Source organism: Pelophylax lessonae (genome assembly GCF_965119305.1).
Source record: "Pelophylax lessonae genome assembly, chromosome: 4".
In the NCBI taxonomy this organism is placed as follows: domain Eukaryota; kingdom Metazoa; phylum Chordata; class Amphibia; order Anura; family Ranidae; genus Pelophylax; species Pelophylax lessonae.
Window position 1 is genome coordinate 557,463,031 of NC_138771.1, and position 22,944 is coordinate 557,485,974.

At 47.3% G+C, this 22,944-nt stretch overlaps 1 protein-coding gene across 1 annotated transcript in view; it reads left to right on the forward strand.

Annotated features, from left to right (window-relative positions):
* Positions 1 to 22,944, forward strand: part of SLC25A37 (solute carrier family 25 member 37) — a 45,301-nt gene that overhangs the window by 19,918 nt on the left and 2,439 nt on the right. The window contains exons 2-3 of the mRNA XM_082252721.1: positions 11,776 to 12,004; positions 12,314 to 12,370. Of these exons, the coding sequence (XP_082108847.1) occupies positions 11,776 to 12,004; positions 12,314 to 12,370 (286 nt within the window). The remainder of the gene's footprint in view (positions 1 to 11,775; positions 12,005 to 12,313; positions 12,371 to 22,944) is intronic.

Sequence of the window (22,944 nt, forward strand, 5' to 3'; positions counted from 1 at the left end):
ACCTTTTTTGCTTGCTCTGGAAGCCCCTTTAAAACATGGTGCATGATTCAAAGCTTTACCAGCTGCTGTAGTTGGGAGCCTGCCCTTTCCTGCTCACATTTCTCATTATTGTAAATAAGTGAATTGGCGTTCAACCAATAAAAACTAGTAGAGATTTTAAATCCCACACCAGAATGGGGTTTGTGATGTGCTTTTTTCCATTTTGACCAGAGAAAGGGAGGATTCTAACCTCTGTCAGGTTTTTTCCTTCTGTGTGCATTTGGGGAGATCTCCCTTCACTTCCTCTCCCTTAGCCAAACCAGGATGAGAGGAAACCTCCAAAGTGAGAGAATCCCTAGTTGTCACCAGAACACTAGTGCCCCCCATTTGCAGACATCCCCCTTTAGGGCCGATTTTACTTCAGAGAAATTGTGGCACAATAAGCGGCATTGCTCAACACAACATAGAGGGAAATCACATTGGCAGCAATTGCTGTTCACTCCCATCTGCTGCATTGTGCTAAAATGATGCATACATGCCCTGGGATGCATGTGCAGGTCTGTGTCATTGATTTTATTAGTACAGGCAGCCTTTTTAATCCCGGGTAACTGAAGACGACCCTTCACACAGGTATTCAGATCAGTACATCCGTGCGAATAAGGCCTAAGACAGGAAATGTATAACTGGCTCGATCACCAGGTGAAAGTAAAGGGCACAAAGGCCATGTTTGTTTATTGGGTTTAACCACTTCAGCCTCGGAAGGTTTTACCCCTTAATGACCAGGCCATTTTTTGCGATTCGGCACTCTAACTAACAATTGCGTATAGGGTTGCCACCTCATCCCTTTAAACCAGTCCAGGACACACATTAATTACACAGGTTCTGGGGCTGATTAGGGTGGTAATTAAACTCACTTGGTGCCTCATGTGCATTATATTAGCCTCAGAATCTGTGTAATTAATGTGTCCTGCTTTAAAGGGGTGACGTGGCAACCCTAATTGCATAGTCGTACAACGCTGTACCCAAATAGTCCTTTTTTCCCACAAGTAGAGCTTTCCTTTTGGTAGTATTGAATCACCCCTGTGTTTTTTTTTTTTACGAGTCGCATACGAACTGGCTTCGGCCTGAGTCGCAGCTTTTCCTCCTGACCAACAGTACCCACATTACGATGGTGCGGTGTCCACCCTTTTCCTGGTGTGGTAAGTAGCCCCCCGCTACCCCTGGAGAGTTTTGGGGTGGACGTAGGCCCCTCCCTACCCCCCCCCCCCCCCCACAGTCCCTCTAAAATTTCAGTCACTGTGGGTCTTTGGGCTCCACCTCCCCGGGTAAGGTTATAAGCTGGCTGTTGCCACATGCTCTTAAGGGGGGCTGATTTAAGTTGCTGCTGACCGGGTTTTCCTGGGGCGCAACAGGGGTTGAGCAGGGTTCCCTACCACCCTGGGGGTTGGTGACTAGGGCAGGTATTTACTCTGGGCTCCTTGCGGCCGTTGTTGGGCTGGGGGAGCGAATTTTTTATTTCATCCGTGGGTACGCGCCTCACGCAGCCGTCTCCGGCCCAAAATTTAGGCTGCCGCTTTGCGACCCATTTTCTGGAAACTAATTGTGTGGCGGCCCCTGTGAGGGTGGCTGATGCCACTGCCTCCCGTTTGGGCATCAGCCTTCCCCCTCCGCTGCCACTGGGGGGTCGGCTTCAGCATGCCATGCAGCCGAGTCAGGCGCAGCTGTTTGGGGGCGGCTCAGTGTGTGTAGCTGGGCACCTGCCGGGCTGAGGATCTGTGCTTCCACAAAAATTTAAGCCGCAGATTGCAGCCTGCTAGGCCATGTGGTCAGCTTGACACCTCCCTCGTAAGGGGTAGAGCTGTGGGGGCGCTTCATATTTTCCTATTTCATATATCTTCTTTTTTCTTTGACAGCCTTGCAGCCATTATTGTATGGAAAACCTGCCCTGTTTTAGTGAGGGTATCCTGCTTGGGCTTCCATGTCATTGCAGGCGGCCCTCTTTTTAAGGGGGCAATGTCCTATTGTGTCCTCTATGGAGGGCAACCCCCCTTTTTTTTTTTTTTTTTTTTTTTTTTGTGGGGTCCGATAGGTTGCCCATTGTGGGCTCTTGGCCGGCGTCCCCTTTGCAGGATCACAGTTGGTGGCCTTCCCTGATTTTTTTTTTTTTTTTTCTCGGGGTGAGTTTAGTATATAGCGACCCTACTGGGTCTGCATCCACGCACCCTGAGTGCTCAGATAGTTAGGATGATTCATCTGCCCCTTTTGCCGTGCTTAAATAGGCGCTGGTGGATGCACTGTTTGTGTCAGTGCGGGAAACTTTAAAAATGGAGGTTGCAGCTGATGCTGCTTCGGAGGCATTGGTTCCTTTTGGCACCCACAGACCCTCCAAAGTGGCAAAGGTGTTATTCTTTCAGCTTACCTTGGCAACATTATCACAAAACAGTGGGGTTGTCCAAAACCCAGTGGTTGCTAAGCGTTTTTGTTTGCGGTATCCTTATAAGGATTAACTGCGTTACAGGTGGACCGTTCATCTGTAGTGGGCTCGCTGGTTTCCAGGTCAAATTGAGCTACGTTCATTTTGGTTGAGTCCCTGGGCTTTACAGGTCCAGCTAATAAGAGGGTGGAGGCTCTGGCCCGTCATATGTGGGCTGTGGCTGGTTCGGTGATTAGGCCGGTAATTACTATTGCCCTGGTGTCGCAAACTGACCGAGTGGGCTAAGCTTTTACGCCGGGACCTGGAGAAGAAGCAGCTCCCCCTTTCTTTCGTGAAGCTGGCGGTCAGTTGGTCTAAGGGCTACAGTTTGTCTGTGACGCCTCTTTGGATGCCGCTCCCCTGCTTTCTAGACTGTCTGTCTCAGCAGTGGTCCTGCAGCACATTATCTGGCTGAAATGCTGGTCTGCGGACCAGGCTTCTAAGAAGGCCTTGTCTGATCTTCTATTCGTGGGAGATCGCCTTTTTTTGGAACTTTCTTGGATGACCTCATCAAGGGCCTCCCAGGGGGGGGAAGAGTACTCTTCTTCAGGCTTTCAGAGGTAAAGAGTCCCGTCACAGACAGAGCCCTGCTTTTTGGCTCACAAGCGGCATTTTCATCCCTCAGGATCTCAAGACAAGGGATCCAAGCTCTTTCTGGCCTCCGCTGGGTGTTCTCAAAAGTGTTTTCGGGCAAACCATGAGCAGGTGCTGCCAGACCTGCAGACAAAAATTCCTCCGCATGAAGGGGTGCCCTCACCCGTATCTGGGGTGGGGGGCGTCTTCGGTGCTTTCCAGGTCCGTGGACCTCCCTGATCCAGGAAAAGTGGGTCCACCAAGTCTTTACCCCGGTTTCAAGATCAGGTTTCAATCATATCTTCTGGAAAGGTTCTTCCCTTTCAACCTGCACTTATCCCCAGATCGCTTAAAGGATCTCAATGGGGCGATGCAAGATTTGTTACTTCAAGGGGTGATTGTTCTGGCTCCAAAGTCGGAACGTTTTCTAGGTTTTTACTCAAACCTGTTTACAGTTCCCAGGAAGGAGGGCAAGGTGCGCCCAATACTGGACCTCAAGGCGCTAAACCGCTTTGTGCGGGTACAGAAGTTCCGCCTGGAGTCCATGCGCACGGTAGTGGCGTCCCTACATCAGGTGGATTGCCTCGCCTCCATCTACATCAAGGATGCTTGCCTTCACATCCCAAAATGTGTTGCCCATCAGAGTTTCCTCCGCTTTGCTGTGGGCGAGGAGCATTATCAATTTGTGGTGTTACCTTTTTTGTCTCGCTTTCGCTCCTCCGGTCTTCAAGAAAGTGTTTGCCCCTGTTCTAGCATTACTGCGTCAGCGGGGGATCGCGGTACTGGGGTACCTGAACGTTCTGCTTTTACGAGCAGAGATTTTGTCCTTGTTAGACAACTTGGAGATTACTCTGCAAACGCAGAGGGAGTTTGGATGGATTCTGAATCTTCAGAACAGAAGTCTGCCCTGGTTCCATCCACAATCCTAGTCTGGGTCTGACTCTGAACTTATCCTCAGCCAGAGTGTTTCTTCCTTGGGAGAAACTTCAAAAGGTGCAGGAGGCAATTCTGCTTTTGCTGACCAGCAGACGGTCATCTTTTTGAACTTAGATGCACCTGTCCGGGTGGGGAGATGTCCTGAGCACAGATTTTGCTCAGGGGGTCTGGTCTCGGGAAGAGTCCAGACTACCGATCAATGTACTGGAGCTCCGAGTGATCAGACTTTGTCTGGATCATTGAACAAGTTGTCTCCAGGGGTGTCTGGTGCAGAAATTGGACAATGCGACGGCCGTGGCTTATGTCAACCACCAAGGGGGCACAAGAAGTGTCCTGGCTGCTCGGGAAGTAGTCGGCATTCTTAGGTGGGCAGAACGGTTCATTCCAGCCCTCTGCTGTGCAAATTCCAGGAGTGGAAAATTGGCGGGCGGACTATCTCAGTTGACAGGCATTAGACCAAGGAGAATGGTCACTTCATCCGGTGGTGTTCCATCCGTTGTGTCTGCAGTGGGAGACTCCCGAGGTGGATCTGTTGGCCTCTTGCCTCAACAGGAAAGTGCAGAGGTTTGTGGCACGGTCTCAGAATCCTCTAGCCGATGATGCCTTAGTGGCTCCCTAGAGTCAGTATCATCTGATATACACCTTTCCTCCTCTCAAGCTTCTGCTGAGACTCCTGCGGAGGATCGAGGTGGAAGGGATTCTGGTCATCCTAGTGGCTCCAGACTTGGTACGCTGGTCTGGTACGGCTGGTTGCCTTGGAGACTTCCTCTCAGGGAAGATCTGCTGTCCCAAGGACCGATCTTCCATCCTGCTGTACAGTTGCTGGCTTTGATGGCTTGGCTGTTGAAAGCCAGGTGCTGAAGGATAGAGGGCTGTCTGAATTGGTGATTTCTATGCTTTTAAAAGCTAGAAAATCTACTTCTAGGAAGACCTACATTGCATGGTGTGAATCCCTATGGCAGTGACGGTGAACCTTGGCACCCCAGATGTTTTGGAACTACATTTCCCAGATACTCAACTACACTGCAGAGTGCATGAGCATCATGGGAAATGTAGTTCCAAAACATCTGGGGTGCCAAGGTTCGCCATCACTGCCCTATGGGTTCACCCTCGCTCCTTTTCGGTGACTCGGATCTTGGCTTTCCTCCAGCGAGCGGTTAAGCGTCTGGCCATCAAAGGCCAAGTCTCGGCCTTGGCGATTTTTCTTTCAACCTCTGTTGGTCACACACTCCTTGGTGCGTACCTTTTCCCCAGGGAGCTAGACGCTTGGTTCCTCCAGTGTGATCTCCATTGCCGCCGTGGGACCTCAATTTGGTGTCCGTTCTCCAGAAATCTCCCTTTGAAAACATTCGGGAGATTCCCCTGCTCCAGAGTCGTTTCGGAAGTCAGACTCGCAATTTGTCCTTATGGATGGACCTTGCAAGGGGCTGGCTGCTTCTGCTGTGACCATTTCTAGGTGGATCAGACAGACTGTGGTTCAGGCTTATTCTATTAAGGGTCAGGTTCCTCTTTTCCCTGTCAAGGCGCACTCTACTTGGGCACTTGGTGATGTAGGTTTGCAGGTGGCTACCTGGTCATCTGTACGCATGTTCAAAGTTTTACGAAGTGGATGTGTTTGCATCTGCGAATGCTTCTTTTGGCTGCAAAGTTTTCCAGGCTGCTGTTTAGAGGACTTGTCCTCCTTTATGGGTATTTTTTTTTTTTTTTTTTTTAAACCCAGGTGAGCTTCAGTTGTTGACAGTTGAGCTCCAAGGTACCTGGTTGGCTATGTTTTTAGGATTTTTTTTTTTTTTTTTTTTTTGCAATAGGCCTAAATAAGGAAGGAGCTGCTGCAATCTTATCAGTTTGTTGATCGGTTGCTTGCATAACAAAGTATAGCTACAAATACCGGATAAATTGCACAACAGACCAGTACATGCTCCATCCTGTTTTATGTGCACACAGGGGTATAATTTGCTGCATACAGATCTGAATATAGCAAACTTGTATGCTGTGGGCCCATGCACACTGGTGCACTACATTTAGCTATGTAAACCAAAACTTTAAGTCAGGATTGATGATCTTGCATATGGCCCGTATTTTATTCTGTATGCATGTAAATGTTTGTGCCCTATTGGCTACCGCTTCTGCTCAGGGCAGGGTTAATTTCAGCTTTGTGTGTAGCCAGCAGGACCGCTGATTACACACTATTGATTACATATCCCCAAAATGAGTCCTTGCGGCAGTTCATGTACAAAATTACCTCGGCCTTCAGTCGGATTGGCTGAGGTCATTCTGTGCATGAGCCGCAGCTACATGAATGGCTTTTTCGGGGCAGTGTTCTGCTGGGAAACCTTAGTTCTGCCATTCTTGTATTAGAAGTAGGAGGGCTAGTGCCCAAAGACCCAGAAAAAAAGCTTGTAAAGGGCCACATCTGGTCTTTGGGACAGTTTGGAGACCACTGCTTTTAGAAAAACCGTGCACATTTAAAAAAAAAAAAAAAAAAAAAATAACTTCTTAACGGGGCCCTTTCTTGTGCCGATGAGCATTATTCAACCTTTAAGACACTCCCATATGTGTAAAAAAAAAAAAAAATACTGCTGAGGAGTCTGAAGGTGGGCTTTAAAGTGCAGAAAGTGTCTTGTTTTATATTGTATGTCTCAGAAGGTGTTTTAGGCTCCATTCACACTTATGCGACTTATCATGCAACTTTTGACACTATGGGGTCAATTTTTTTAAAACTGAAGACTACAAAATCTGGTGCAGCTCTACATAGAAACCAATCAGCTTCCAGGTTTGTTTGTCAAAGTTCAATTGAACAAGCTGAAGTTAGAAGCTGGCTGGCTACCATGCACAGCTGCATCAGATTTTGCACTCTCTAGTCTTAGTAAATCAATCCCATAAAGTCGCAGGACAGGTTACAGCCCATGGTTTTCAATGGAAATTGTTCAGATCAGTGCGACTTTGAAAAGGTGCCTGCAACTCAGCCTTAGTACAACTCCAAATAGGAACCATGGACAAAAATAAGATGTGTATGTAGGTGTTCCCCCCCCCCCCCCCCCCCCCCCCAAAATGACACGCCAGTGGCTATGCAGAGCAATAAAGGCCATCTCTTTAAGTGTTTCAGGTGGGTCTTCTCTACTGTTGCATTCTGTGTTTTCAGTGAGTTGAGACTGAAGAAGCTTTCTGTAATAAATGGAGTCATTCTACTCTTTTGGGTTACGTAATTCAGTAGCAGTATGCTTGCTTAGAATGGGCAAACCCAACAGGAAGTCTTTCCTGCTGCTGTTTTTGTTTGATGTGTCACGTGTCTCTGGATGGTGTTGATGTCCTAAAGCTCGTATTCTTTCCATACTGAACAGATTTATGAGCTGCTGAAAGTCTTCCAAGCAAATGGAAAGCCGGGATAATGTTTGTAAATGAGAGTATCTTCCCTACTTTTGTAGAGGGTGATCCTGATCTGTAGTACTGGATCCAACAACCTGATGAAATGTCCCACTGCCTCACTTATTGACTGACAGGACAGCTAATTATGGCCGCTGAGCTCTTTTGTGTTCTTTGTCAAGTAAGGAGGAGGAGGAGGAACGGCTGCAAAGGCTCTTGGAATGTGTCCAGAACATGAAATGAATTGCTTCCAAATGCAAGTTTATTTAGGTACACAGGGTTCCTGGCTCCGCTTGGTGTACTCTTGTTTGCACACTTAGCAAGTTTTACAGGTTCTGTGTTTGACCATCCACAGTCTATTCTCTGTTTTTGCGTTTTTGTACCATTTTTAATTTACTGCCTAACACAGTGGTGGTCAGCTCACCTGATACAAGGGATCTAAAGGGTGGCTCATAATGTACAGTGTATGTAATACTGCTGAGCATGGTCAGACTGTGAGCATGCCATAGGAGAGGTCCCTAGGCTTAAGTATGGCTGGAGTCTAGGGGCAGGATGTAAGAAACGCACACTAGGGACATGTTACAAGAAATTGCTGGAGATCATTGCCAATGCAGTCGGGGTTCCATACAGCTAATAATATTATTAATAATAATATTAGGTAACATCCATTATAAAATGTTCAGGAAAAAGAGAGAGGAATAGAGGAATAATACACAAAGAAAAGAATGGACATAACGGAAAATGTAAAGCTGGCCATACATGATTTAGGAAAGAAAATTGCTTAATTTCCCCCATCAGCACAGTCAGGGTTGATATTGTGGGGTACGGTAGCTGTCCCTGCCAGGAGAACACAGTGATTATTGCTAGTGGCTGTAGCCGCTGGCAATAATCACATGTAAAAATCTGGCTGTGCCCAAGTTGATCAGTGGATTGCCTTGGGTGCAATTAGCCTGCTTCATAGATAGTTTCGAATCATCCATGACCAGCTTAAGGATGTGTAAAAGAAATAAACCAAGTCCTTTAGTTGGTCAAATCTAGTTTGATGAATAAATATATTTCTTTAGTTTCGTGGCATTGTGGTCATTGCTTGATTCAGCCTATTACTTTAAAGCAGGGTTCATACGGTCATGAAAATCCTGGAAAAGTCATGGGATTTTGACATGACACTTTCCAGGCCTGGAAAAGGTATGGAAAATTAGTAAACCCCACTAAGTTTTGGAAAAGTCATGGAATTTTGTGCAACTATTTAATTTAGAAAATGTCTCCGGGCCCCCTGTATTCTGTGGGAGCGGGGGATAGTAAGTGGACTATTTTCTCTGTTTTGGGTTTAGGCGGATTAATCAGCCGCAGCGTGCTGCACAGCTGAAGCCTGGTCACCAGCCTCTTCAATATGAATAGACGTGACAGGTGAGGAACTCTGCAGCGGATTGATCTGCCTAAACCTGAAACCAAGAAATAGTGCACTTACTGTCCCCGCTCCCAGGGGCGTACCAGCGGGGAGGGAGGGGGGGCGCGCACTGGGAGGTGTCAGCCGGGCCGCCCGCATCGCCGCACTGGGGGATGTCAGGCCGGTGTCCGTCGGGCCGCCCGCATCTCCGTGTGAAGAAGGCAGCTGCAGCGGCAGGAAGAAGGTCAGTGAGAGTGTCTGAGCAGCCTTGTTTTGTGTACTGGATAGGAGGGGGATGGGATGGGACAGCTGCATAGAGATGAATTGAACTTTTCATATTCCTCCTGCTGTCGCTGAATGCTTGTTACTCCTCTCAGCGGCTGCAGGAGGAATATGAAAAGTTCAATTGATCTATATGCAGCTGCCCCATCCCCCTCCTATACAACTTCCTTTGCTGGCCCCCTCAGTGCTCTTTAGCCCCTCAGTGCTAATAACCCCCCCAGTGCTATTAACCCTCCCCTCTCAGTGCTATTAGCCCCCCCGTGCTCTTAGCCCCCCCCCATGCTCTTCAGCTCCCCACAGTGCTTTTCATCCCCCCCCCCCCATGCTCTCTGGCTCCCCCAGTGCTCTCCACCTCCCTGGCTCCCCCCTCAGTGATTTCCAGTTCCCCCCCAGACAGTGCTCTCCAGTTCACCCCCCTCCCCCTGTGCTCTCCATCCCCCTGGTTTTTCCTGCTCCCCCCCCCCCCCAGTGCTCTCCACCCTCCTGTGCCTCCCAACTCCCCTGCAATGCTTTCCAAACCCCCCCTTAATTCTCTCCAGTCCCCCCCCCTCCGTGCCATTCAGCTCCTCCAGTGCTCTCTGCTTCCCCTCTGCTCTCTGGCCCCCCTAGTGCTCTTCTATCTTCTATCATGTCCGCAGTTCTTTACCTTCTCTTGTATCATGTCGGCAGTCTCTGACCATCTCTTGTATCGTGTCGGCAGTCTCTGACCATCTCTTGTATCGTGTCGGCAGTCTCTGACCATCTCTTGTATCGTGTCGGCAGTCTCTGACCATCTCTTGTATCATGTCGGCAGTCTCTGACCATCTCTTGTATCATGTCGGCAGTCTCTGGCCATCTCTTGTATCATGTCGGCAGTCTCTGGCCATCTCTTGTATCATGTCGGCAGTCTCTGGCCATCTCTTGTATCATGTCCGCAGTCTATGACCATCTCTTGTATCATGTCCGCAGTCTCTGACCATCTCTTGTATCATGTCCGCAGTCTCTGACCATCTCTTGTATCATGTCCGCAGTCTCTGACCATCTCTTGTATCATGTCCGCAGTCTCTGACCATCTCCTGTATCATGTCCGCAGTCTCTGACCATCTCCTGTATCATGTCCGCAGTCTGACCATCTCCTGTACCATGTCTACAGCCTTTGACCATCTTCTGTACCATGTCCGCAGCCCCTGACCACCTCCTGTATCATGTCCACGGCCCCACACTTTTTTTCCCAGGACTTGACCCCTGAGTATAGACAAGAGTAAGCGCCGCATTTGTGCATCTGTGCCATCCATACCAGTCCACCTGCACCTCCATCATGACTGTGGCTTGGGCCTAAAGAGTAAGCGCCGCATTTTGTGCATCTGACTGTGTCATCCATACCAGTCCGGGTGCACCTCCATCATGACTGCCTGAACTGAAGCTTTATCCCCAAGCAGGAGCGGCCATTAATCTTCTTTCTCCAGTTACAGTATATTGGTCAAATTACAAGTTAACTTTATGGGGGGTAACACAAAAGCTAAAGTTGGTGTGTTCACAGGGTAGCAATGCCAGGGAAATACAGCTTTAAAATGTATGGCTTCATGATGAAAAGTATGAGAGGTGGCTGGAGAAAGATCAGGACCCAGGACGTGGTAAATGTACACTGTGTCGTAAAACGTTTGACATTTCGAACATGGGAGAGGCAGCACTGTCTAGCCACGCTAAAGGTGCAAAGCACAGTCTGCAGCTGCGTGCTCGACCGCTTCCAATGCAATCGCTGGCTTTTTCACCCGTGCGCCTGAAGTGATACCGGTTCCCAGCTGCGGCAGCGGTGCTTCCATCTCATCCACTGTAAAACAAGGGACCATTTTGAGTTGCGCTGTATCCAGAAACGAAACCCTAACTGCAGAGGTACTGTACACTACAAAGATTGTCATTTATTTTAGTAAAAATATGCTGGGTGTGACATGGATTTTCTTCTTATTTAACATGTATACATAGACATTTCATGAAACTTTAGATCATGAATTTTTACGTGAAGTCATGGAAAAGTCATGAAAAAGTCATGGAATTGTATTGGTAAAAATGTGTATGAACCCTGTTAAAGGCATAGCTCATCTTTAAAAAAAAACACCTATGCAGGTAAGGGGTGTCTGTAGATAAAAGCAAAACTGCAACTTTGACAATGGTAGGGTAGTGTCCTTGCTAGCGGTGTGCACCAGAGAGCTCATGGGCTCGGGTTGGAATCCGAGAAATACCTCGCTACTATGATGGAGGTGAACAGTAAAAGCTGGTAGTGTCTTAGAGACTCCTTAGCAATAAGGCAGGGCAGAGGGACGCCATCTCTGGGAGTTTTTCAGTCATGCTTCGGGAGGTACATAAATGGTTTACATCTATAGCAAGGGCGTTATTTAACCTTGGTCAAAGCTGCACAGTTTGTTTTTGTCTACAGATGCCCCTTAAGTGTTTTTTTTTTTTTTGGTAAAGGTGAAGTATGCCTTTTTAAAATATCTATGGACACCAGTATGTGACCCTTGCAGATACTCCCTAAATTGTCTGCTTTTGGGGGGGGGGATATGGCATGGTCAGGAAAATCACTTTATACAATCCTGCTTCCAAGAGAGAACCTCACAAGTGTTCATTGCATGAAAATGTTTACTTGGTCAAAGGTGTATGTATGTTTGCCCTGGCTGGACCTCAGTGTCTATTGGCACGAACAGCCTTCCTGACTTCCAGTGCCTGCATGATAAAAACTTGAATTAATGCAGAACTGGAGTGGTTTAAAGAGGTTTTACTAATTTTATTAATATCCTTGTTTCAGACCAGAATGCAGAGTTTGCAGCCAGACCCCAAGGCTCAGTACAGAGGCGTCATGGAGGCTCTGAAGAGGATGATGCGGACAGAGGGCCTATTCACCCCATTGAGAGGAATTAACGTGACAATGCTGGGAGCTGGACCGGCACATGCACTCTACTTTGCATGCTATGAGAAGATGAAAACCACTGTAGGATCCATGATTAACCATGTCGGCAACAGTCACTTGGCTAATGGTAATTTCTAAATTGTTGCATGGCTGAAATCTTAGATCTAAAACTGCTGACCCCATCCAGATTTTAGTTTTTGTAGGCCAAGCTCATTGGTCACTGGCTTTGCACTGTATCAGCATAACGCACATACCACAAACCTGTTTATACAATCTGTGTATGTGTTTAGACCTGATTGGAATCGAACAGCAACAATTGAGATTTTGCTAACTTGCTTATTTATTTCTTCTGATTTCTTCTGACGGTCCTTTATAACGGTGACACTCTCTTAATGCATTCATTCAGAACTGTGATTAACATTTTGTTTGCCTGCAGGGGTGGCAGGAAGTCTGGCAACAGTGCTGCATGATGCCGTCATGAACCCAGCTGAAGGTAATTTATTTTTCACTCTCTCATCTTATTGGTCTTCCATTAATGCTACTCATTCTTAACCACTTCTGGAACGGAAAGGTTTTACACCCTAATGACCAGTCCATTTTTGGCGATACTGCAATGCATTACTTTAAAGAGGAAGTAAACCCTCCTCTGCAAGTTGTACCTATAGGTAAGCCTATGATAAGGCTTACCTATAGGTACTGTAAATATCTCCTAAACATGAACCGTTTAGGAGATATTTACCTTAAATGCAGCCAGTGACATCACTGGCGCATGCGCTCTGAAGGAACGGCCGATGGTGCCGTTCCTTCAGAGCCCCGTGCCGTGACTGTCGCCTCCCGCGCGCTTGCGCTGAAGTGACGTAATCGCGGGTCCAGCCAATCAGATGGCCGGTTGCCGCGAACCCAGAAGAAGGGTGACCGAACATGTCACCCATGGGAGAAGTGAGCGGTCTGCGCTTCGGGGCTTCGTTCTAAGGTAAGTATATCATAATGAGCTAGTATGCATACTAGCTCATTATGTTTGTCTTTCAGGTGAACTTTTTTGAAGAAAAAAAAAATTCTGAGGTTTACAACCTCTTTAACTGACTATTGCGCGGCCGTGCGACGCTGTACCCAAATAAAATTGATGTCCCTTTTTTTTTTTTCCCCTACAAATAGAGCTTTATTTTGCTGGTGCTTGATCACCTCTGCAATTTTTTTTTCGCCATAAACCAAAACATTTTTCTGGGGAATAAAAAATATTTTTTTACTACAGTAATCAGTGCTAAAAATATGCACTAGTACTACAATGACAGTGGCAGGGAAGGGGTTAACACCAGGGGCGATCAAAGTGTTAAATGTGTCCCTAGGGATGCTTTCTAACTGTGTGGGGGATGGGCTTACTGCATGAACAGAGACCTGTGTTCCTAAATAAGAGGAACACAGGATCCTGAAACATCGGTCTACCGTGTTTACAACGGCAGCTGTTCGGCTAACATTGCGGCTGCCAGACCCGCTGATTGGCTCCCCCTGTAGCCAATCAGCTTGTGCCTCCGGCGGGGGGGGGGGGGGGGGTGTAACGATCGTGTGGGGGGGGGGTGCCTCTACCTGTCACTTCTTTAGGGCCCACCTTCCAATCGATCATGTTCTGGAGTCTGGGGGGGTCCCCGTGAGGGTCCTCGGTTGCTCTGCAGGCCGCCATTTTCTTGTAGCCTCATGTGCTGAGGAGATCAGCGGCCATCTTGGTACACCTGGTATGACCGTTTTGGGGTGTTTTTTTTTTTTCCGAATACGAATCAGGATGAAGTTCCTGGAGGTGTTTTTTTGTGGGCGGAGCCCCTCCCTATACCCTGGGCTGCTCTTCAGATCCTCCCCCCTTTGGATCGAGATTGCTGCTGACACGTGCTGTGCAGCCGTTCTGGGCCTCCTGGTGTCTCTCTTTTTCTCTTTATTTTGTGTCCCAGGTGGAGGTGGCTTTTTTAAAGGGCGAGGTGCTAAGACATGACCTCTGCCCTGCCTCATCCGATGTCTCATATTCTGAGTCTGACTCAGCCACCGTGGACGCAGGTCTCCCTGCCGGGTCCGCTACCTCGCTCCCTGTCTCCTCTGACAATCAGTATGACATTTCTACCTCCACTGCCGCGCAAGATAAGGCGCTGGTGGATGCACTGGTTGTATCTGTGCGTGAGACCCTAAAATTTGGAGGAAGCTGCTGCGACTGGGGCGCAGGTTACGTTTGGCACTCAAGCCATCCAGAGCGGTAATCTCCCTTTTCCCACGTATTTTCACAACATGCTCAAAAAAGAATGGGACCGTCCAAAGTAGGGCTGAACGATAGTCGATATGATATCGACTATCGTTCTGTGTCCGTGGGCGATATTCATATCGCCGAGGACACGATATTAGCATAGGCAGGAAGTCGGGACTCGGCGGGGGGAGGACTCGCAGTTATTCTTGTAGCAGCCGACACATCGGTGAGCAGCGCCCCTTGAACAGTAGAAAAACACACAGCCGCATACAGTGAGTGACTCACTCCACTTCCTGCAGCCCACACGTTCAGTCTCCGGCTCCGCCCCCAGCTAGTTCTCAATGGATGAATTTCTCAATGGAGCAGCGAACCAACCAATCACGCCTTGAACAGCTGCACAGCTAACCAATCAGGCGTTCCTGCACGCCTGATTGGTTCGCTGTGCCGCTACACACGGCGTGATTGGCTCCCTGAATGTGCCATTGAGAAAACTAGGGCGGAGAGTGAGACTCACTGAACGTGTGGGGCCGGGCTGCAGTGCACGAGTGAGTAATGTAATGTATGCGGCTGTGCTCCTTTCTAATCCACCGCTCCAGCCTCCTACCACCACTGCCAGTAGCAGTATATATGTGAAATACAATAAATAATTTATATTGACATGGTGTGCATACAAAAAGGGAAAAGTAGATGGATGTATGTATATGTAGAGGAAAATAAATTATTAATCATTCAGAGGTGATTTATATATTAATTTATTTTCCTCTACATATACATACATCCATCTACTTTTCCCTTTTTGTATACACACCATGTCAATATAGATTATTTAGATTATTTCACATATATACTGGCAGCGCCAATCACTTCCTCTTCCTTTTTATAATCTATTATATAACCCCTTCCAGGGTTATATTCTGAAGTGGGCTGCAGCCAACCTCCTTTATATTTCTCCATATAAAGGACGGGTCCCACAATATCGCAATATATATCGTTGGAAAAAAAATATCGCAATATATTTTTTTTCCAATATCGTGCAGGCCTAGTCCAAAGTGTTCCCTTGGGGTGCCTAAGCGGATTGCTAGATGCTACCCTTTTGAGGAGTCCCTGAAAAAGAAGTGGACTGTGCCATCTACGGTGGACCCTCCTGTCTGAAGACTGATTAAGGCTAATGTTATCAAAGTGGAGGATTCCCCGTCTTTTAAGGATCTGGAGGATAGGGAGGCGGAGGCCAGCAATATGTACTCCCTGGCAGGGTCTACACTGAGACCGGTGTTTACAGTTGCCCTTGTCATGCAAACGTTGACTGAATGGGCTAAGTTACTACCCTGTGACCTTGGGGGGGGGGGGGGGGCGGGGGGTTTGGGCAACAAGTTGGTCCAGCTGGTGCAGGGGGTACAATTTGTTTGCGATGTCGCACTGGATACTGCTCCCATATTGGGCTGACTGTCTGTTTCGGCATTGGTCTTCTGGCTATCCTTTGGCTGGCTGAAGTCCTGGTCTGAGGATGAGACTTCAAAGAAGGCCTTGACTGATCTGCCTTTTCAAGGAGTTCGCCTGTTTGGAGCTACCCTGGATGACTTAATTACGGGTCTCACAGGGGGGTAGAGTACCTTTCTTCCAGACTAACAAGAGTAAGGACCCTCGTCCCAGCCGGGGTCCCTCCTTTTCAGCACACAAAGTTTTTTTGCGTCCCTCAGGGTCAGTCGATAAGGCAAAAGCCCTTTAGGACTACCCTCGGGCGGTTCCAATCGACCCTGGTCTGGCAAACAAAATTCTGGTTTCTCCAGACCTGCGGACAAGACCTCCTCGGCCTGAAGGTGCGCCCTCATCCGTATCTGGGGTGGGAGGATGTCTTTGCCGGTTCCCGGACCTGTGACTATCCCGAATACCAGACAAATGGGTTCAAGAGGCCATACAGTCAGGTTACAAGATTGGGTTTCGATCTGTCCCTCCGGTAAGGTTTTTACCTTCCAATGTGCGACAGTTCCTGGATCGCTTGCTGGTGCTCTCTGGGGTTCACACCTGTTCACGGTTTCCAGGAAGGAAGGCAAGGTGCGTCCAATCCTGGACCTGAAAGCATTAAATTGCTTAGTACAAGTTCAAAAATTCAAGATAGAATTGGTTCGCACGGTGGTGGCCTCCCTACATCAGGGGAATTTCCTGGCCTCCATAGACATCAAAGATGCCTACCTTCACATCCCAATTTGTGCAGCACACCAACGGTTTCTCTGTTTTTTGCCATGGGAGAGGATCACTATCCATTTTTGGCGTTGCCCTTTGGTCTCGCCTCTGCTCCTCGGGTCTTCACAAAGGTGTTTGCTCCGATCCTGGCGCTGTTGCGGCAGCGGGGGATATTGATCCTGGGTTACCTGGATGACCTGCTTCTCCGTGCAGAGTCTCCTATGGTGCTTGAAACCAATTTGGAAATCACCATGAGAACTCTGGAGGAGTTTGGGTGGATTCTGAACCTTCAGAAGTCATCCTTTTGTCCCTTCCATGAGACTGAGACTGGACTACCTGGGCCTGACTTTGGACTCCTCCACAGCCAGGGTGTTTCTTCCTCCGTAAAAACTCCAGACTGCGATTCAGCTGTTGCTATCCAGCAAATGGTTGTCCCTTTTGGATCTGTATGAGAGTTCTGGGACTGATGGTGCCATCCTTTTGAGGCGGTCCCCTTCGTTTAATTCCACACGAGGATCCTCCAGAAGGAAATCCTTCTTAAATGGCACAAGAATCCAAATTCCTGGGACACTCGGATCCAGCTGAGCTGAGTGACCAGGGAGTCCAGGATCTGGTGGCTTTGGTTCCCAGTGCTGAAGCAAGTTAAATCCTTCCTTTTTATATTGGACAATTGTCACCATGGATGCAAGTCTGTCCGGGGGGGGGGGGGGGGGGTGGGGGAGTTCTCGGCAGCTTATCTGCTCAGGTATTCTGATCCCTGAAGGAATCCAGGTTACCGGTCAATGTTCTGGAGCTGAAAGCGATCCGTCTTTGCCTAGTCCACTGGACCGGGTGCCTGCAGGGTTGCCTAGTGCACATGCAATTGGACAATGCCACGACGTGGCTTATGTCAATCACCAAGGGGGCATCAAGTGTCCTTGGAAGTCGCAGGCATCCTTTGTTGGGCGGAATGCTTTTGTACCAGCTCTCTCCGCTGTTCACATTCCAGGAGTGGAAATTTGGCAGGCGGATTACCTCAGTCGACAGGCCTTGGATTCAGGGGAATGGTCCCTCCACCCGGGAGGTGTTCCAGCAGTTGTGCCTTAGTTGGGGCATGCTAGATGTAGATCTGTTGGTGTCTCGGGTCAACAGAAAAGTTCAGAGGTTATTGCTTGCTCCCAGGAACCTCTGGCAGATGCGCTGACGGCCCCGTGAGGTCAGTATCAGCTGATGTATGCCTTTCCTCTTCTCAAGTTGCTGCCAAGACTTCTTCGCAGGATCGAGGCGGAAGGGATTCCGGTCATTCGTGTGGTTCCGGACTGGCCTCGCTGAGCTTAGAATGCCGACCTGGTCAAGCTAGTCGAAGACGCTCCTTGAGACTTCCTCTCAGGGAGGATTTACTGTCTCAAGGGCCAATCTTCCATCCTGCTTTACGGTCGCTGGCTTTAACGGCTTGGCTATTGAAAGTGATTCCCACTCTGCCTAAAGCGAGGAAAGCGACTTCTAGTAAGATTTATCATCGTACGTGGAAGTCGTATATTGCATGGTGAGTCTTTTGGGGCTCTTACTCGGTGGCTTGGATATTGGCTTTCTTTCAATCAAAAGTTGATCAAAAGTTGGCCTTAAGTACCATCAAGGGTCAAGTTTCGGCCTTGGCAATTTTTTTTTTCCAAAGGCCGTTGGCCACCCATTCCAAAAAAAATAGTGCAAAGCACCTATCTCCTGCGCACTGAAGAGGTTATCTTCTAACCACATCAAGCCACACTCATGCAGCTACCAAAGACCTTCTCTTTGGCTTCTCTTGGATGCTTCGCCCTTGCAGCCCCTTTCAAGACCAGGGCAGTCTGGGACCACTAAAACCGAAAAACAAACACAAGGGCGCACCGGCCCAGAGGCTCTGAGGAAGAGGCTAAGCCTCAAAACATGTAAGCCTTTTCAAGCATTAAAGGACAGTACACCCTTAGGTTCTGATGCTGATAGTAATATATTCATTTCATATGCATGTACCAAGAACTCGTTTGAGTATTTTTATACCTTTTTTATTTAATAAAACCTTTGTGGAGGATAATGCACTAGGCTGGTGCGCCCTTGTGTGTGTTTTTCGTCGGCCACCCGTTCCGTGGTGCGTAATTTCATCCAGGGGTGCGACACTTGGTACCTCCGGTGCGACCTCCGTTGCCACCTTGGGACCTTTAATTTAGTGCTGTCGGTTCTTCAGAAACCTCCTTTGAAAGTATTCGGGAGATTCCCCTGCTTACCTTATCCCGGAAGGTGGCCTTCCTGGTTGCTATTACTTCTGTGTGCAGGGTGTCAGAACTGGCGGTGTTGTCCTGTCATTCTCCCTATCTGGTGGTTCACAGGGATGAAGTGGTACTTCGTCCGGATCTGTCCTTCCTTCCGAAGGTGGTTTTCAGTTTTGACTTAAATGAGGACATCGTGTTACCTTCTTTGTGTCCTAAGCCAAAACATCCAAGGGATTTGCACTGCTTACTTTGGATGTGCTTCAGGCAATCAGGGTGTACTTGGTGACTACTGAGTCTTTTCAAAAGTCAGATTCACTCTTTGTACTCATGGATGGTCCAAAGGAAGGGCTGCCTGAGTCTGCTGCAACTATTTCCAGATGGATCAGACAGACGGTTGTGCAGGCTTATTCAATTGAGGGTCATGTTCCACCTTTCCCTGTTGAGGCGCATTCTACTCGAGCGCTTAGTGCTTCCTGGGTTCAGGTTTGCAAGGCGGCTACCTGGTCGTCTGTTCACACCTTTACCAAATTTTATAAGGTGGATGTGCTGGCATCTGCTGATGCCTCTTTTGGCTGCAAAGTTTTGCAGGCTGCTGTTTAGGGGGCTTTTTGGCCTTCCTTGAGGGTGTTTACTGTTTCAGGTGGGCCTCATCTTGTATTTCTGATGAGTCCTATATAGCCTGGTTGGGAATGTTTTAGCATTGGGGACTTTTTTTTTTTTTTTTTTTTTCTGCTGTTCCCACCCCTCATTTTATGGCACTGCTTTGGGACGTCCCTACTGATATGCATCAGAAACTGCGTCCATCAATGAGCGATGGAGAAAATAATTTTACGGTAAGTCAAAAATCCAGTTTTTTTTTTTTTTTTTTAATTTGGCTTAGTCTATGCAGCTAAAGGATTCCACTGCATCATCTTGAGCCCATGCAGACATACACGTATTGTTTTTTTTTTTTTTGATCAAAACACAAATGACAATTCTCAAGTCCATTTAATACTTTTAATGCTCTACTCTGGTTTAAACAAGCTCCTCTATTTAGACTATCTAAATATAGGAGGCATGTATATTATTGTGTCCATTGTATATTTCTTCCAGATCTGTACATATTTCCAGCATGAAACGTGGCCTTTTGTATAAGAAACGGAAGGAAGGAAGAGTTTGCAGGAGCCTGACATTTCACCCATGATCTCCTGATCGTGGCTGCAATGCTTTGTAGCCTCCTGTAGGAAAGATCAAAAACACTTTTTTCTTTTAGATATGCTTTTTTTTTTTTTTTTTTTCCAAAGGTATCCTAGCTTTTAAATATGGGTTCTTTTGCTCGTATGCTTCAAGTTCAAATTTAAAGTAGGGTGCACATGGATAGGGCAGTTCACAGGACAATACAATATATTTTCCAGCACACTAACCAGCTAGCTTGAAGTTAAAAAAAAAACAAAAAAAAAAACTGGTACATGGCAGGGTCTCGAACACCCATCTGTAGTCTCAATTAAAAGCCCTTTCACACTGAGGCGCTTGAAAACAGCCCATAAAAAGCTGAGCACTTTTGTGGTGCATTTAAGGCGTTAGTGGTGCGCTTTTTTTTTTTTTTTTTGGACACGTGACTCAAACTTCTTCAAGAACCATTTTGAGGCGCTTCCTATTCATTTCAATAGAGAGGTGCTCTATTGAATAACGGGGAATTTTATTTTCTTTTTTTTTTATGGTTAGTTTTTAGTCTTCGTTCACACCGGTGTGACTTTTAGTGATTTTTAGGTGTGACTTGCATAGACTTCAGTGCATAAAGTCGCACAGATGTCAGCCAAGCTGCACCTGAAGTCGCACGATTTCAAAGCCGCATTCAGTGTGAACCAGGGCTAAGTCAAGCAGGCTCTCATTTCCGCTTGGCAGTGACTGTCCTTCACCAGTCATATCTTTGTGCTGGTCTGCGGGGTCAGGTCTGACCTGAATGGAGACAGGCACTCTCAAAGGATGAATGAGTTTATCACAAGAGTCACTATTCATATTCACTTATAAATGGATGCCCAGTGGAAGAAGCTGTTTCAAACCTGTATATGAAATACAATATTCAGTATAAAGGGCAGCAAGTAAAAATGTGACAAAGTATGTATATATGTGTGTAATATACGTGTGTGTGTATGTGTATATAATATAATATATATATTAGGGATGCACCGAAATGAAATTCTTGGCCGAAGCCGAATAATAATGAAATGCTTGGCCGAATGCCGAACGCGGTGTTTCGCATTTTTTTCCATTTATTTTGCCAATTTTTTTGTTCTCTCTCCTCCTCTCTCCTCTCTCCTCTCTAATCTCTCCTCTCTCTCTCGGGATTCAGTGCACACTGCAGCCTTGTACCATAGGGTTAATGTTAGTGACACTGTAGGGATTGGGAAGGATGCTGGGAATGGAAATCAGGAAGCATGCAGGCAGCCTTGTAAATTTTAATTGCAGGTCAGGGTTAATATGGTAACATCAATTATTCAGTGACAGCCAGTCAGTGTCAGTGTGGACTCGATCAGATTATACAGTGACAGACAGTCTCTCATAGTGGTGGTAGTAGGAGGCTGGAGGTGGACTAGTAGGAGCCTGAAAAGGAGCACAGCCGCATACATACATTACTCACTCGTGCACTGCAGCCCGCCCCACACATTCAGTGAGTCTTACTCTCCTCCCTAGTTTTTTCAATGGCACATTCAGGAAGCCAATCACGCCATGAGTAGCGGCACAGCGCAACCAATCAGGTGTGCAGGCACGCATGATTGGTTCGCTGTGCAGCTAATCACGGCGTGATTGGCTCCCTGAATGTGCCATTGAAAAAACAAGGGAGGAGAGTAAGACTCACTGAATGTGTGGGGCGGGCTGCAGTGCACGAGTGAGTAATGTATGTATGCTCACCGCTGAAGTGTCCCGGCTTCACGGAAGTCTGTGAGTCCTCCTGTCCTCCTCCGAGTCCCTTCCCCCTGCCTATGTAAATATCGTGACCTCAGCGATATGAATATCGCCTATGGCCACAGAACGATAGTTGATACCATATCGACTATCGTTCAGCCCTATTGTTCGGCACAAAATTATTCGTCCGAACACCGAAAGTGCTATTCTTTCTATTTTCGGCCGAATAATGTTCGGCCGCCGAACATTCGGTGCATTATATATATATATATATATATATATATATATATATATATATATATATATATATATATATATATATATATATATATATATATATATATATATATATATATATATATATATCTCTCAGACCAAAAGTTTGGACACACCTTCTCATTCAAAGAGTTTTCTTTAATGACTATGAAAATTGTAGAGTCACACTTCAAGAGGTAGTCACCCGAAATGGTCTTCCAACATCTTGAAGGAGTTGCCAGAGATGCTTAGCACTTGTTAGCCCTTTTGCCTTCACTCTGTGGTACAGCTCACCCCAAACCATCTCGATTGGGTTCAGGTCCGGTGACTGTGGAGGCCAGGTCATCTGGCGCAGCACCCCATAACTCTCCTTCTTGGTCAAATAGCCCTTACACAGCCTGGAGGTGTTTGGGGTCATGTCCTGTTGAAAAATAAATGATGGCCCAACTAAACGCAAACCGGATGGAATGGCATGCCGCTACAAGATGCTGTGGTAACCATGCTGGTTCAGTATGCCTTCAATTTTGAATAAATCCCCAACAGTGTCACCAGCAAAGCAACCCCACTCCATCGCACCTCCTCCTCCATGCTTCACGGTGGGAACCGGGCATGTAGAGTCCATCCGTTCACCTTTTCTGCGTCGCACAAAGACACGGTGGTTGGAACCAAAGATCTCAAATTTGGACTCATCAGACCAAAGCCCAGATTTCCACTGGTCTAATGTCCATTCCTTGTGTTCTTGTGCCCAAACAAGTCTCTTCTGCTTGTTGCCTTTCTTTAGCAGTGGTTTCCTAGCAGAAATTCTACCATGAAGGCCTGATTCACACAGTCTCCTCTTAACAGTTGTTCTAGAGATGTGTCTGCTGCTAGAACTCCGTGTGCCATTGACCTGGTCTCTAATCTGAGCTGCTGTTAACCTGCGATTTCTGAGGCTGGTGACGCGGATGAACTTATCCTCCGCAGCAGAGGTGACTCTTGGTCTTCCTTTCCTGGGGCGGTCCGCATGTGAGCCAGTTTCTTTGTAGCGCTTGATGATTTTTGTGACTGCACTTGGGGACACTTTTAATGTTTTCCCAATTTTTCGGACTGACTGACCTTAATTTCTTAAAGTAATGATGGCCACTCGTTTTCCTGTACTTACGCTTTTTTCTTGCCATAATACAAATTCGAACAGTCTATTCAGTAGGACTATCAGCTGTGTATCCACCTGACTTCTGCACAACACAACTGATGGTCCCAACCCCATTTATAAGGCAAGAAATCACACTTATTAAACCTGACAGGGCACACCTGTGAAGT